General features: G+C 40.9%; 1 protein-coding gene across 4 annotated transcripts in view; it reads left to right on the forward strand.

The window, feature by feature from the left end:
* CHL1 (cell adhesion molecule L1 like) overlaps positions 1-16,213 on the forward strand; it is a 141,332-nt gene that overhangs the window by 90,003 nt on the left and 35,116 nt on the right. For all 4 annotated transcript variants that reach the window (XM_030043954.2, XM_030043957.2, XM_030043956.2 and 1 more), the window contains 5 exons: positions 2,983-3,105; positions 4,230-4,400; positions 6,203-6,250; positions 8,178-8,298; positions 11,154-11,338. In XM_030043954.2, coding sequence (XP_029899814.1) covers positions 2,983-3,105; positions 4,230-4,400; positions 6,203-6,250; positions 8,178-8,298; positions 11,154-11,338 — 648 coding nt within the window. The remainder of the gene's footprint in view (positions 1-2,982; positions 3,106-4,229; positions 4,401-6,202; positions 6,251-8,177; positions 8,299-11,153; positions 11,339-16,213) is intronic.

Raw genomic sequence — 16,213 nt, forward strand, 5'->3', positions numbered from 1 at the left:
TGGGCTTTTAGAAGATGTCTCCATAACAGAAGCCAGGTGTGCAGTTTTTCATCTTCCCTATGGCTGTTTCATACATGCCACTTGATTGCTTGTGTCGTGAGAGCCATCCTGCTGGCACTTCAGCAAGCCTTTCTCAGAGTCATTAAATAATGTTCTCCCCTGTGTTATGGATATGTGAGAGGTAGCACTTGGAGCTATGCTAGATTCTCTGTCCCCTCTCATTATATCTGTGTGTGGGGAATTGCATGAAAGATTGACATGACAGTTTTAATGGTATCGCTGCAAAGAGATCAATTGGATGTGAATTTTATAGTGTCCATGTGCTGCATTGATAACTCCATACAGTATTAAACACTTTCACGACACAATTAATCTTGTATGATACTTTCGAGCTTAATTCAGCTGTGATAGTTTCTGTGATCAGCTACAAATCAGTAGTGATTGATTCTGGAATATCCACTAATTAAAACAGAGGAACACTGCAAAAAAAAAAAAAAAATTGCCTACATATATGTACTGAAGACAAATGTGCGAGAGCCGAAGTCTAATGTGATATTAGCTTCTTGGTTTTAATAAATCTCCTCATCCAGAATTCAGAACAACTTATTTTTCTAGTCTTTGAGACCAGTGGGACCCCAGCAAGAAAATATACTTGTCAGAAGGTTTGGCTTGGAATTTCTCATGGAAGTTGAGTTTTCCTCTCTTGCAAAACCCTTCAAGGGTTCAAAACACTCGATGTTATGCATTGAGGGGAAAATCAAAGTTTTCCAATGTTTTGCACTATGAACAAAGTGAAACAAAACAGCATGGAAGAACCCAGAAGCCCCGACCACCTGCGGTTCAAGGACTTATTCAAGGGGAGGACATTTGGGTTCAAATTGCTGCTTCCCCCAGTGAAGTGCAGAGGCAGACATCTGGGCCACACATTGGAGATGAATGTCTGCGCTGTCAGCTAATGACACCGAGACCATGATTTTTCACTGTCTCCTAGTGGGACTTACTATATTTTTGTATAATTCTGTAATTATTGGCTACAGAAATTGACTGAGAAGACCAGTGGTTATGGCACCCAACTGGGATATTGGAGACCCAGATTTAGTTGTGCCAAATGAGGCAAAAAATGGGTTTGAACAAGAGTTTCCAATGTCCTAGATGAGTGATCACACTATTAGTCTCTTTGCTGTTCTCTTTGGTTTAATCGGAAATCCCTTATCCTTCACCTGATCGAGCTTTCTTAAAGTTTTGTTGAGAGTGATGTGCTTTTGGGAAGTAAGCTTTAGATCCAGAAATTGGCTTTTTCCTGCTGGAAAATGTTCTACCTCTCCAGCAGCCGACAGATGTATTTTCCAGGGCTTGAAGACTATAGGTTATTGAGCGCACTGGATTTGAATATACGGTTCCCTTTATTATCTGAAATTTCACCTACAGAGTGGGTAATGCTCATTAGCTCTGTTTTGCCTCTCCTAAAAACTCGTAACGTATTAATAATCCTCCTGGAGATAAAATCTATGCACAATCTGCATTCAGGCAATATCAGCATTACAGTGATTGCTTCTTTTTATGTTTACTAATCCTACAATGTATAAAGTCTCCTCAGAGTCCTGGCCCTGCATTTCTCACCCTCCTCCTTCAGTTTGACTCCTGCAATGTGACACTGCAGATATCCTGCGGAGCCGCTGGACCACTGATGTTTCAAATTGTTTACTCGCTATCAGAGTTCCCTGTCCTGACTTGAACACCAGGATGGCAATATTTGCTGTGCCAGTTCGACTCTGCACAGCCAGGATGCTTTCATCCCTTTGCTGTTTAATTGCTGTTAATTTTGCTGTTTAATGCAGTTGCCTGAACTGAAACTTTTGCTAGTTTGAACTTGCCTGAAACGAAAGCAGAAGACAGCGTCCTCCCTGAAACCGTCTTAGCTAAATTCGTTTAAGGAGTGGTTACATTTTGCGAACTAATTTCTTTGCAATAATCTCTGAGCTGCAGCCTCCCAGTGCCTGGTTTGCTGTGGGCTCCAGCCCAGCTCAGCTTCCCTTCTTCTTGGATGCACTCCGGTTGCGTTTTGGGCTGCTGAGACTGGCCAGGTTGCCCAGGTTTGCCAAGCGTGGTTCAGGCTTTGAACAGTCTGCTGGCATCAGTGCTGATGCTCTGGGTGATTAGAAAAGTCCTTGATCCATTATTTATTTAACCTATTTTTATTCCCCGATAGTGCAACCCTTGCGCACCCCGGTGTATTCTTTTGTGCAAAGCCTGTCTCTGCATCCCAAAAGAGAAGCTTGCTGAGAAAGCCTGCAGGCCTGCACAGCAGAGTTTTTACACCTGAGGGGATGAGGAGGCAATATTATCTTTAAACCAGACTTCTGCTTCATCTGATTCTGGAGATGGATAAGAATTGGGACAACTCCAGGCACAAGGTGGAATAGCTGCCTGATGTCTGTCCTCACGTGCATTGACTTGCAGTGGCTTCTTGGGAACCACTTTTTAGCCAAGACTTCCCAGAACATACTGCACTCCCAGACTGGTTTCTGATCCCCCGGGAGCAGCCTGGGACCTGTCAGTGCACAGTCCTCTATGCCAATCTTAGCCTCAGGCTTTGGTTCTGTCTGACTTTGAGTTGTCCCTTCCAGACAGTACAAACAAAGGAGCTATAGAAAGTGTTTGAAAATAAATGCATTAAAATAAAGCCTGGGCAAAGCTCATGGACATCACAGACAAGTGTTAAACACCACCATTCAGTTAACTGGCTTTCAATACTATGGTCTGTGCACTTTGTGAATGGAGAATGCTAGCAGAGATTTCTTACTCTTAGTAAAATGCATCGTTACTCTGTAGCACTTCGTAAATAATAGTAGTAACTAAAGGCAGAGAATGCAAAGGATGATGTTAAGGTAAATATTTTATTAAGAACTATATTAAAGGGGATGTAAAGGGCAAAATTTCAAAAGGTAACAATGTAAGAGGAACTTCTTTGCTTTTGTACAGGCGTACCAAAATTCCCAAAAGAAAAAATTGAGCCCCTTGATGTGGAGCATGGTGATTCTGTGATTTTGCACTGTAACCCCCCAAAAGGCATCCCACCTTTGCATATCTATTGGATGAATATCGGTAAGTAAACAATTTGTACACAATTCATATCAGGAGACTCAAAACATTTGTCTTCCAGAGCAGTTTCATTACAGATTCATAATAGATGGGAATGGTAATTGTGCAAGTGCTTAGGAAAAAAGATATGGATATTGAAAAACAACGTTGAAGAATGGAGAATGGAGATATGTTTTTACATAACACAAAGTTAAATTGTAGAGTGCATTGACACAACATATTATTAAATATGAGGTATCAGAAAGCTTACATTTCAGTAAAGGAGTCTACCAGTAATAAGAACTACTACTTTTGCAGTAGAGAGGGTAGAATGTGTCAATATATTTTTTCTATCATTACTGTTTTCCTCTTTTCATAAACTAATGGTTGAGTTATGATATTAAGGAAAAAAAAAAACCAAACTGTCAGGTATGTACAATTAGTTCCTTGTGGGTTTCTGTCACATTGTTCTTCAGCATTTGTGTTCTGCAGGAATTTCTGGCTCTTGGGAGGCAAAGTAACTCGGATTGCCTCCATGACATGAAGGGTTTGTTTCTGATGCTGACCAAGTACTTGCAGAGACAGGGTGCCAGATTAAACCTCTGATCTTATAAGGCAGCCTCTCTACTCCTGACATACGTATTTAGCACAGCCCTGCATTTGGTTGGATCAGCAATGAGACAGTACAGCAACCTTAGTTCATACTAACACTCCCCCGCAGTAATCTGTAGTTACAGAAGAGCAAAGTGCTTGGGGGACTGGCAGTGGGGGACAGCTGTAAACGGTGACCTCCATATCGTCATTACAGGCCTTTGCACCAGGGAGAGTGGCTGGAAATTTCCTTGCACCTGAGCAGGAACTTTGTACTGAGTATTTTTTTATTATCAATTATTCATTATCAATTAGTTTTAAATATATTATAATATATATTTAAAATGCATTACTATATTTAAAATATTTATTATCAATTATCAATCATATGTTGAATATTGATAAATAACTCATTGGTTATGCTGGGTCTTCTGCCTCTTTTGCATCGAAGTTGCATTCTGTATCTGGAAGCAAACATATGACAGAAGAGCATTAGTAGTCATATTGGTGAAACAGCTCAGTATCATTACCATATCATAATTATTTTTTCTTGCTAGATTTGCAGCACATTCCGCAAGATGAAAGGGTCTCCATGAGCCTTAAGGGAGATCTCTACTTTGCAAATGTGGAAGAAAATGACAGTCGAAGTGATTATTGTTGCTTTGCAGCATTTCCAAGACTGAGGACAATTGTACAGAAAATGCCAATGACGCTGAAGGTTTCCCGTTGTAAGTCTGTGGATGAGTAGTTTCTTGTTTTCTGTTGGTTTTACTTTTTTAAACTCCCCAGGCATCAGCGAATGCAGATGTGCGCCCTGTGTCTCTGATGCGATTCTCTCTGAAGAAAATGCATGTTACTGTGCTTATTCCTGCATTATTAACCTTACTCTAAGGGCTAAATTCAACCGATAAAAGCTTTTTGCAGCTGTCGGCCCCCAAAAGTGCCCTGTTTTTCCTCCTGTTCTTCCCCCAGTGAAGGCCAGTGGTGATGCATTAGGGAAATCTGCTTCTCCAGTGGGTCACCGAAGGATGGGACTTCACTGGGTCTCGAGGATTTTATGTGGCCGCCTCCTCCCTGGGTGCTGGCCTGCTTTGGTCCGGGTGCAGCAATGTGGTTGGGAAGGACGACGCTTTCCAGGTCTTTGCAGGCTGCCTTGAGCATCAATAGTGCCACATGAGGCATTTTCCGTTGCCTTAATGAAATGTCGAGTAGGGTACATCACATTTTAATTCTTTCTTTATTTTAACATCTCTGTGTTCCTGTAGGCTCCAAGGGTCTTATACAAAAGATGGTTTTAGGTGCTGCCCCTGCCCCTGAGTCGCACCGGGGATGTGGGGTTTGCCGTCCCATCATCAGACGCGTGCATTTGTTCGGTGTACACCTACCTGCTGCCCTACCAAACTGCTAATTCAAGCTGTGTAAAGCCACTGGATATATGGGGTGTACAACTATGAGTGTTAGAAACACAGCAAAAGAATATAAATATCCAAGCCAAAAAAAAAAAAAAGCAGCCTTTTAGGGCACGCTCTTAGCTGCATTAAATCAGCAAAGCCTGAGAAAAGCCGGTGGAACTAAGGCAGCTTATACCAGCTGGAGACCCATCCCACTTTGCTTGAATCTCTTGTGGCTGTAATAGTTTCTGGTATCACTTGTACCACTTGCTGAGGCTGCCTGTGCCCTTAATATCAGTCCTCTGTTTCACTAATACTTCTGACCTTTTGGGCTTATGCAGCCCAGAAAGCCAAGGAGATTTTTCTTCATGAATGAAAGCCTAATATTTAATATATGATTTTGAGAGTTTTCTTGTTGGGATAAAACGATAAAGGATTAATAGTGGCTTTGTATATCTTAATACTTGCTTAAACCATATCTTGGGATAATAATTGGGAGAAAAATATCAAAATGAAATGTTGCTCTCCGTAGCTTTTCTAATGGGTCCTTTCCCACACACGTGCACACGCAGATTACAGAAAAATGAGATGGGGTTTGACTGTGGGGCTGCTGGTAGCCCTGGCAGTTGCCCAGCAAAACACTTCGGCACGTGCACCTTGCCGTCAAAGCCACGAGACCGGGTGCAGGCAAAAAAGGGAGGCATATACTTAAAGAGTTTTGTAAACTCAGCTTGAGACTGCCCACTCCACTCTGTGCCCAGTCCCTGTTGAGGCACAGTATTAAAAAAAATACATAGAAAACAAGTTAAGCAATAAGAAAAAAGAGACTGGATAAATTTTACAAAATTTCTTTATAGTGGATACTTAGGCATTAGTGACTTTTTTATTCTACTAGGTAGCTAGGATGAAATGATGATTATATCACCCATAAAGTACGTTGCAGAATAATACATATCTTTGAAGAATTTTCTTTGTATTTTCAGATATTTGTTGTTCATCTGTTGCTTTGCTTTACATTTTTCTTTGTTTCTTTCTTTTATGGCAGAAATTGGGGGGGTATGGGTTTTTTTGGTTGATTTATTGTTTCTTTTGATCAACTATGCATGTTTGTGTTTGGTTGTCACTTTTATTTATTTCAGTTAAGCATGCTAATGACTCAGGCTCACCTAACGCTGCGGTTACTAAGGGTGAGTTGAATGCATCTGTTATTTAGCCTTTAAACTGAGAATCTACCAGCTGAGAAGAAATGGGAGCTGCTGCTCAGGAAAAAAGAAAAAAAAAAATTTAAAAAATCACAAAAGCCTTTTTATTGCAGTGGGATGGATTTAAGTGGTCCATAGAGTACAATTTGCTCATCTTGTACCTTTTGACAGAAATCTGAAGGGTTTTTAACAAAGAGGTAGTTTTCTTACTGAGAAAAGAACGTTCACGTTTCATAATGTGAACGTAAGTAAGGAGGCTGATGCCCTGGGTTTCTTGTGTTATCAGTTCAGAGCAGGAGCCAGAGCTGGATGCTCCAGATCTTCCTCTGGCAGTTAAGAAGATGCTGGCTTTAGGTACCCACCGTTTAAAACCATGAGTTCATGTCTAAAGGGCCGCCCTGGGGCTGCATTACGCCAGGGTGAGCGTAAGGTGTGGATTTAGAGAGCTTTAGGTGCTCTGTGTTACCTGTCCCCACCTAACAGCCGTACCTGGTGGTAGGTGGGAGGTGGTTCTCTTTGGCCGTCCATTGCCCTGTCTGGTACTCACCACAGGTAAGCACTGCAACGAAGCACTTATCCTCGCTTTGTGTTCCCCTCTTTGTGGAGCAGTATCCTGAAAATATTCTGCTGAGATTTATGCAGGCAATGTGGGTAAGTCAGAAGGCAGCCTGTTCTTGCAATTCTCCACCCAGTTAATTTTGTTTAAAATACGTAAAAATGAGAGTCTTGGGTTTTGGATGTAGCTCTTGACTCCGATTTATTTGGTTAAATTGCTTTTGAGAGTCTCTGTTTTTTGAAATGCCCAATTTGAAACTCCTGAAAGACCTTGTTCTGCTGGACAAGCACTGAGGTTTTTGAAAAGGGTTTCTCCTCGAGCGTTTGGGACTGGATAACTCAAAGCACTGATCAGTCCTCAAGCCTTGGCCTACGGAGGCTAAGCCTTGTAAGCAGAACAAGCAGGGCTCGTACAGAGTGACAGACACTTCAAAACCTGATTTTTCCCTCAGAGAGATGTCTGAACTCCTGTCACCGGTTGGGAAGGGGGACTGTCTGCCTTTGGCAGCAGGACGTGGAGGGCAGATGGAAAACGTGCAAGCCTATCCAGAGGCACCAAAGTGTTTTGCTGCAGCTTTGAGCACTTGTGACACAGATTTGTAGAGATACAAAGCAAGAGGAGGAAAAAAAATTAGAAAATGGTTCAGAGATACACATGTGGTCTTTTACCAAATCATCCGTAACTGACTATTTTTGAAGAACTAGTACCATTTGGGGACTTATTCATTACTGTGCTAATTGTTATTATAGTGATAACTGGATAGCCATTTAACTGTATGCATATTTCATCATGAAACCATTGTTTGGCAGGCTGGAACAAATGGTCCGTTGAAATCAAATGCAGGTCAATCTTGTTTTATTATTTTAACAGTCTTCCTTACAAATTGTATCTCCATTACTGTAGATTTAATAATTGTAGCAAGAAGGACAATTCTGTAGGATATTCAAGTTGGGAAAGATGGGTTTTCATTTGAGATTTAAAAGATGATGGAGTCAATGCAGAAGAAAGGTGCTAAGAAAGATGGTGTACACCCGAAGATCGGCAATTGAGAAGACGAGTGGACCAAGACTGGCTGAGGTGTATGAGAGAAAGGGCCAGTGCTTGGAAAGCAGGACATGGAATTGTAGGAAAAGGGGCTTCACTAGTACTGCTGCCTGTTGTTATTACTGTAGCATCTTCTGACCGTTATCAGGAGAAATAGGAGAGTCCTGGATTAGTCTCAAACCATATAAATAAAAAAGAAAATTTACAAATCAATGTCCGAAACCTGACAGAAGTAATGTTTGTGGCATTATTGAAGGATAAGCAAAGGCTCTAAGATTTCTTATCTAACTTTTATTTTATTTTATTTTTTAGCAAATTTTATCAAGGAAAGAAAACCCAAACTGCTGATCCCTCCTGAATCTGCTGGCAGTAGCTCATCAGTCACTGTCATCAAGGGAGGTGTCCTGCTACTCGAATGTATTGCTGAAGGGCTGTGAGTAATGCACAATACTGCACAAACTTAATCACCTTTTGAAATAGAATTGAGCAAAGAAAAAGCTATATTAAGAATTATACAACTACAAATGAAAATATCTACTTGCCTATGGAGTTTTAAATTGAACCTCTATGTTGAGTTTTTCTGAAGTATGTGTACTTGTAAAGCAGCACAGAGCTAGCATGCAACATTCATGTATTTGTTATTTCTATAGCTTATGAACAAGTAATTAAAATGATATCATGGTAAGTATTGATTTTTTTTTTTTAACTGTTATGTTAAAAAAACCCCTATTATGGAACTTTTTTCAGTAGTACTACTTTTGAGATGTTGAGAAACTAAATAACATCGGAATTCAGCTTTTGTGGTTTGGCTCACAACCTATAAGGTTTCTATTCTAGTTTTGCCAATTCAGTTTTGGTTCAATGCTCAAAAACTATTCAGCATTTTTCCAGGTGTCAAATCACAGGTCACAGACAACAGTATGTTAAGAAACAAAGTCCACAACTATGTAAAAATACAGTGAACTGGAGTCAGCTGTATTGGTTTGATCCTGCTAAAACTAACAGTAATGGGCTAACTTCAGATTTAGTTCCAGTCCCATGTTTTCTGCTTTGGCCCATTCCTATGCATGCCTCTGGTGCTTTGTGCTGCACAGATATCTCAAGCTTGGTATTGCTATCAGCATTTACGTTAGAGCACTACTTATGCTCTAGTTGTAGATCCGGCTGCACTAAGCATGGCAGAGTATCTCGATGAGGAGCTGTTCGCCCTAACAGTATAGGGAAGGGTTAAAGTAGATGGTATGTGATGGGAAAGCAGGACAATTTTGTTCCTTATCATAAATAACACAGGACAAAATAAGGGTAAGTAAGGAAAGGGAATGGCTAAATAAATGTTAAGTGCAGTCCTCACAAAGAAGCTGTGAATACCTCTCTCAGACCTTGTTCCTGCTGCAGTAACTCAGACAGACATAAGCTCCACTTTGCCCTCAGTCCGCTTTTCCAATGTTTACTGTGTGCTCGTAGATGCAATAATCTGCCCCAGAAGAGGTGCCACCAGAGAAAAAGGTAAAGCGAAAATCTCTCCAACAGCTAAACCCACAATGAAAGCACAGTCGCTTCTGGTTTATTTGTGATAGAGCTTTTTGTTGAATGGAGGCTTAAATCATCGTCTTCTCGTGCGGTATGGTAGAGCTGCAGGTCTGTGAACGCAGACTGTGGTTAGCAGATAGGTAATTCATATTAAAGGCTGTGCAATTATATTCCCTCTATAAAATTCCAAAATCAGGATCTTTATCTGCCTGAACAAACATGTTTAGGGTATTTTGCTTTTCCATGTGGGCTTGAAAGGGCATTGCTCATTTAAGCTGGCAAGATTATGCCTCTGCAGTTGGTTGCTATTTCTGAGAGAAGGTGAATTACTTGTCTCTGTTGGATTCACTCCAAGTATCTGCAGTGAGTTTTAGTTCCCTGTTGCGACACTTCCTTGTCTAGTTCACTACCCATCAAGCTAATTCGCAGGCCCACAAACCTCCACAAGTCCACAACTATGAGTTTGTAGTGTTTTCAAGGTACTTAATAGGCAAATCGCCTTGGAAATACACAAATCTGAATTTTCATGTGCAAGAATTAATATCATGTAGAAGAAGAGAAAGCCAGAAAAGGCTTTCTGTTTATCTGCAAAAAAGTAAAGAAAAGAAATATTTTCCAGGAAACTTTTTTTTGAAATTATTTTTCGAACAAAACGTTTTTGGGTTTTTTTTTCCCCAAAGGAAGACAAAGTACTTCTTTGTCTGATCACCAAACAAATATTTTTTAATTGAAAGCCTTCAAAAAAGCAACATTTAGACCAAAATAAAATGATATTTTTATTTGCTAAAATTCCCATTTTCAGCAGAAAAATGATCAGCTTTGCCTATATCTCTGCCAATCCATCCCACCAAATGTCCACAAACCACAGAAGCGGGTAGACTCAGCCAGATTTCAAGTAACTAAGATCAGGGGCAGCCAACTGCAAAATAAGGAAATAAGTACATTTGCAATCTGTCATTTTTGAAGACTTATATTCTGAGTAATGACAGTGTCAGGAGGGCATTGCCTCAATACAACACCAAGGCAACACAGAGCCTGACTTTGGTACAGGAGCAGGACAAGGACTCTGGCAGGAAATAATAGGGTATTTGCACGGTTGTGCTCACTGCTCGTGGAAAACCGTAATTTCTTGGTACCTGGGGCTTTGAGTAGCTTGTGCCCGGGCATTTTGCCACAATAACAGATGGACACAAGAGTAATCAGATATGACACTGTGTATGTACGTCGTGTACGGTGTCGGGGTCGCGAAGCCCAGCTGGGAATGTGCAGACAACAGTCTGTCCTGGATTTCTGTGTCACTGCCATTTGCTTTCTAAAAACGTAAAGAGCATTTTCAGCCATCTCCAATGGTTGGCCACCTTTCTAACCAGGCAGGGCACCGAGTGAAGTCACTGTAATGAAGTCTTTACCTCCTTGTCTGTCCTCAAGTGCCCTTTTGGCGTAGGACGAAATGAGCTCCGTTCCCTCTCCCGCAGTCCATGCCAATACGCGTGCAAGGAACGCAGCCTCATGCCGTGGCCTGGTGTTGGCTGTGAAGAACCTATTCTTAGGGGCCCTTCAAATTAAGAAGCAGTTTGGACTAGTTGTAGTCTATAGTATAACTCTTAGTATAGCCCCAGTGTTTTAAAAGGGCTCAAAAGACTCTAAAAACTTCACCTTGCAAACCGTATGCATGGAGTCCAGCAGCTCTGCGCGCACGAAGCATTACAGCAGCCTAGTATTGAACTCAAAATCTTTCTCTTTTTTCTTTACTTTTAGCCCAACTCCTCACCTAAGCTGGGTCAAGGTTACTGGAAACTTGCCCAAGGATGAACCAGAAACAGAAAATTTTGGGAAGATATTGAAGATAGACCAAGTGACTGCAGCCGATGAAGGAACATACCAGTGCACGGCAAGCAACCCCATGGGGAGAGCAAAGCACGAGTTCCATGTTCATGTGGAAGGTGCTGAGTACACTTTACTAAGCTTATTGATTTTGAACAGAGAGGTAGTCAAAGGGAAGTGAATAAGGACCTTTGCTAATATCGCTCAGTGTAATGCATAAATTCAACCAACTCTATCAGTTTATGCTAGCCAAGGACCTGCCTTACAGTTTTGGGAAGCTCGCAGAAAGTAGTAGCACCTTTTTAAAAAAAAAAAAAAAAAATATATATATAATGCATTTTTTTTTCCTGAACCATGAAGGCTCTACAAAGTGGTGAACAGGAGTACAAATATGTGAGCAGATCCAACACTCTAAAGATGCTAGTCAAGCAGAGATATTGATGAAATGTCTTGTATTAATCTGAATGTCAGACCAAAAGATCTAATTATTCTACTTGCTCTTAAAGAATGTGAAAAAGGCTATGCTGGGCCAGATGAGAGGTACATTTAGCTCAATTTCCTTTCTTTGGCTTCCACCAAAAGTGAATGCCCAGGGAGGATTGAAAAATGCAGTGACCAAACGTGGTACCACCTCTCTCTTCTCCTCCTTCATGTGCTCCCTTGCTGTCATTTCTATATGGGGATGACCTGAGCTAAGAGTGGTTTCTATAACCCCTAAAAAAATATCATAAAAACTTATGAAACAAAGTAAAAAAAAAGACTTTCTACTAATTTTTAACAGTTAAAAAAAATAGAAATATGACCCTTTTTGTCATCCCACCGAGTATCCAAGGCCCGTTCTTACCTTAGCCTGCGTGCTTGGAAGGATGACCAATATATTAGCAGCAATTCATAAATAGTCTTAGGGTTACACGCATGCATATCATACTCTGTGCATAGGGTGGTGCATCCCTGTGCGTGAGCATATACACAGATCTGGTGGCTGAACTGGGTGAGTGCTGGCTGCTTGCGCTCGGCTAGCAAAACGGAGAACCTGGTATGTTTGTGCATCTGTTTGGTCGTCATTTATTTATGTTGCTGCTAGAAGAAGGCAGATTGATGAAGCCAGCCAAGAGACCTTCATAACAGGCATCTTGCAGAGTGCAGATAGAGGCACACGGCGCCTGCTCTCCCTCCATCCTCCTTTCTCCCTTCTTCTACTCCCCAAACCCTGAAGGCGTGAGCCCTTCACGTGAGGCAGGTGCAGATGCTCTTTTCCAGGAGCAAAGCAGAGCTCCAATGAGACTTAGCAGACAAGCGAGCCCTGCAGAAGTATCACTGCCACTGCAACTCTTTCAGCAACGCTGCCCATAAATAGCTACAAAATGAGAATCCTGAAGCACAGCTGAAAACCTTGCTGAAAACGTTTTCTCTTTACTGAAGAAAAATGCTCCAGCCTCTGCTCTGCAGAGTTAAAAAAAAAAATAATAAAAAAACCCACAGACAGTATTAAACTGTCGGGGTCTGCCAACGGCTTCATTTTAATCTGTGCTTCTTCTCACTCCGTGGTCATGAGGAGTCCTGACGGGAGGAAAGGCACTTTCAGCTACCTGCTCTGTATTTACTCGTCAGCTGAGGAAAAGCCTTTTCTCCCAGTATGTGATGAATCATTCCCATTCACTTGACACAACCTTGTGTCTTACAGTCTCCTTTCCTGGAAGTGTAGCAGAGGGGGATACCAGGACATGGCAAGTTTTCAGCTGCGACGGAGGGGAAGTGCTGACTCCTAGAAATCATTCCAGATGGTTTGGAGCATCTCTGCTGTAGCTGAATATTTTAACAATCTGGCTATGATTTTCTCGGCTGTAAAAATTGAATCCTTCAAAGAAATTGCAGGAGCTGCAAAAACCAAAATACCAGGGAAATAACATTAATTAAGCAGTTCAGAATATTGACCACGTTCTCCTCCAGTCTCTAGAGAGGGGGAAGCTTTCAGGCAAATTGTTGTTCCTGCTTATTAACAAAAAAGTACTTAAAAAAAAAAAGAAAAGAAGGAAATAATCTCACTCTAGCCATTGCAATGTAAAAAATGCTTTTGCAATTGCTATTAAGTTCATTTTCCATATGTGTAACTAATGTTGGCTGCTGTCACTAGCAGGAATTCCTCCTATTAGGAGTCACCTCATATGCAGGGTATCAAGGTAAAATTGAGCCCGAACACTGTTGTCTTCTAGAATTTCTAACCAGAAAATGTCACTACCATTAATCAGAGATGGGCACGTTCATCATTCTTGCAGCAACTCTTGTGTGCACACTCAAGGGCAGATCTTGAGTTGGTGGAAGTGAGCATTAATTTCAGTTGGTTTCAGGGAAGTTATGCTGACGTAGGGCTTCCTCACACCTGACAGGCTCTTCTCAAAGGATGCATGCAGGGAGAAGAGAATTAAACATGGAAGAAAAATTATCATCTCAGTTATTAACCGCCAACCCTTCTCAGTCTAATGCTGGTGTGTAAATCAGGATTTTGCTATCGTTTCTGCACTATGTCACATGTTCTGTTCTTCTTTCCAGTATTTGAGGATCTCAAACAAATACCCCAGCCTTCTAAATAACAGTCTTTAATTAATGATATTTGCATGCAGCCCACTTACTAATCCTACAGGATTCTGAGGGCAAAGATTCAGGCAATTATTACCAAGCATATGAAAATATTCAGCTAGGCAATTGCTTGACTGTTTGAGCATTTTAATCTCTTTTTGTAAGGAAAGATGTAGCCTGGAACTTTGGAAGAGGCACAAAACCCCCACTGTTGTTCTTAGAATAAGACAGAATTATTAAAAAAAAAAAAAAAAGGCAAGCAAAGAAAGCCCACAAATTGTCTTAACTTCAAATGTTTGTTTATTTGGTTATTGTATATAGTCTGCCAAGCTCAATATAAAATGTACATATAACCTCAAAATCTTGTCACTATCACAGTGCCTGATCTAGTGGTACCTTGATCTTGACTGAAGCTCTTAGGCTGTGTTTAATAGAAATAATTATTACAATATAATGATTAATTATAGTAATGATATAATAGCTAAGGGCCTTTGCAGTTATGTCTCGTAATACTTTCATTACTCAGCTAGAGAAAAATAAAATAGATGAAACTAATGTGAGGCAGAACCATGGCTGGTCGTTCTAATCAGGCTCAAACTGTAGTTCTGTGCTTCACTGGAAAGCTGCTTCAACAGGGATGCAGACCCCAAGGTGGTAACTGCATCTGAAGCTGCGGACGATACCCCCAAAGTGGGACGGATTGCCAGCCCTTGGGAAGACATGAGGAGAATTTGAAATGATCTTGACAAATTGGGAAAATGGTCTGGAATAAAAAGGATGGGCTTCAGTAAGCACAAGTGCAAAGCAATTCTGATCAGGCAGCACTAATTGGCTTCATAAGCACAGGATGGAAAATGTCTGGTTAGACTAGTCTGGAGGATATACTGGATCGCAAGCTGAACACAACCTGGAAATATTAGTCTTGCAGAAAAACCAAAAATCATCCTGGAAAGTACAAAGAAAAGTGTTGTTGTAAGAGAGACTGCTGAGAACTGATAAGGTCTCACGTAGTGCAACCAGTTTTACATCGAGCACTTCATCAAGGCTGGAGTTGCCTCAAAACAGTTCAGGAGACAGCAGCAAGGGTAGTCACAGAGCTCAAAAACATGCATTTGAGAAAAAAATGATAGATATGTTTAATTTAGGAAAGAATGAATCTGGGGAATGCATAGCAGCCTTTAGATGCACCAAAGTTTCTTCACAAATTGTTCTCCTTGTTCCTTGGGGACAATGCAAGATACAATAGACTTAAGTTGCAGCAAGGCAGAAGTTGGTTAGACATTAAAGGTTTGTTCTAGTTCTATACAGCATGGGGAGCTGTGAAGGTTTGGATCTGTTGGGGGTGGTTTAGGTGTGGATGGTCTTGCTTTGCTGCAGAAGGATGGACTAGATGCCCATTTTAGATCCCTTCTATTTTTGGACCTGTCATTGTATGTCATTTTATACGTATAAATCTCTTGATCAGGAGCCCCACATTTATAACTCTTACCAAGAAGAATATATTATGCAGTGAAATATTTGCCATACTATATTGCTTATGCAGATTAACTATTTGACTGTCCAACCACTAGTTTTTGTAGTTGCTAAAAAATACATGTATATTTTGTTATTCTTATACTTTGTATACTTCTGAGTAGACTACCATATCTGCCACACAGAAAAGAGGTTCTTCAGCCTTTCTGTGAAATTACATTTCATACTTGACAAAATCTCATTGCCTATGGCTTCGCAGCTGCATCACTTTCTTGGGGCAACCACAGCAATTCCCATGCTGAGAAAGGAAAGCTGTGACATAATATATCTGCAGCTCACTTCCAGAGTGTATGCACAGATGAAAATAGGAAAGGATCCATCAGGTGGTTTGTATTCAGTCTGTGCTTGGTGTCTCACCTCCTCCAAACCAAGGAAATACCCTGTCTCAAGCACTGTGTTTGTGGCAGACCTAGTGGGGAAAAAAAAAATTCATCAGAGCTGTTACAAACCTTTACACCTCCATGTCTTTGACCTGTCTTTTCCTGGTGAAAGCATAATGTATATGAGAGAGAGAGAAGGATAAACAACTCCAAAACCAAAATGTTCTGCTGCTTGCAGAGTTTTTTTCCTGGAGCCAAATACAAGGAAGTGTAAGAAGTATGGTCACGTCACACGTTGCATTACGGAGGACAACCAGTGTTGCATGAGGAAGGCGGTAGAAGAAATCTGTGCTGTGTGAAGGAAATGCAAAGATGTTATAATTTTAGATAAGCTTCGGTGTCTTGTATTTTACTTGTCTTTAGCTGTTGCTTAACAGTGTCTCTTCATGGGTGCTCTACTGTGGAAATGGTAGACTGTGTGTAGAAGCTCTTGTGTATCACACTTCAGGGGTGTTTTTTTAATATATCTGTGTGAATATGAGCAATGACGCTTTGTTTTTAGTG

This window comes from Aquila chrysaetos, chromosome 20 (genome assembly GCF_900496995.4).
Source record: "Aquila chrysaetos chrysaetos chromosome 20, bAquChr1.4, whole genome shotgun sequence".
NCBI lineage: Eukaryota > Metazoa > Chordata > Aves > Accipitriformes > Accipitridae > Aquila > Aquila chrysaetos.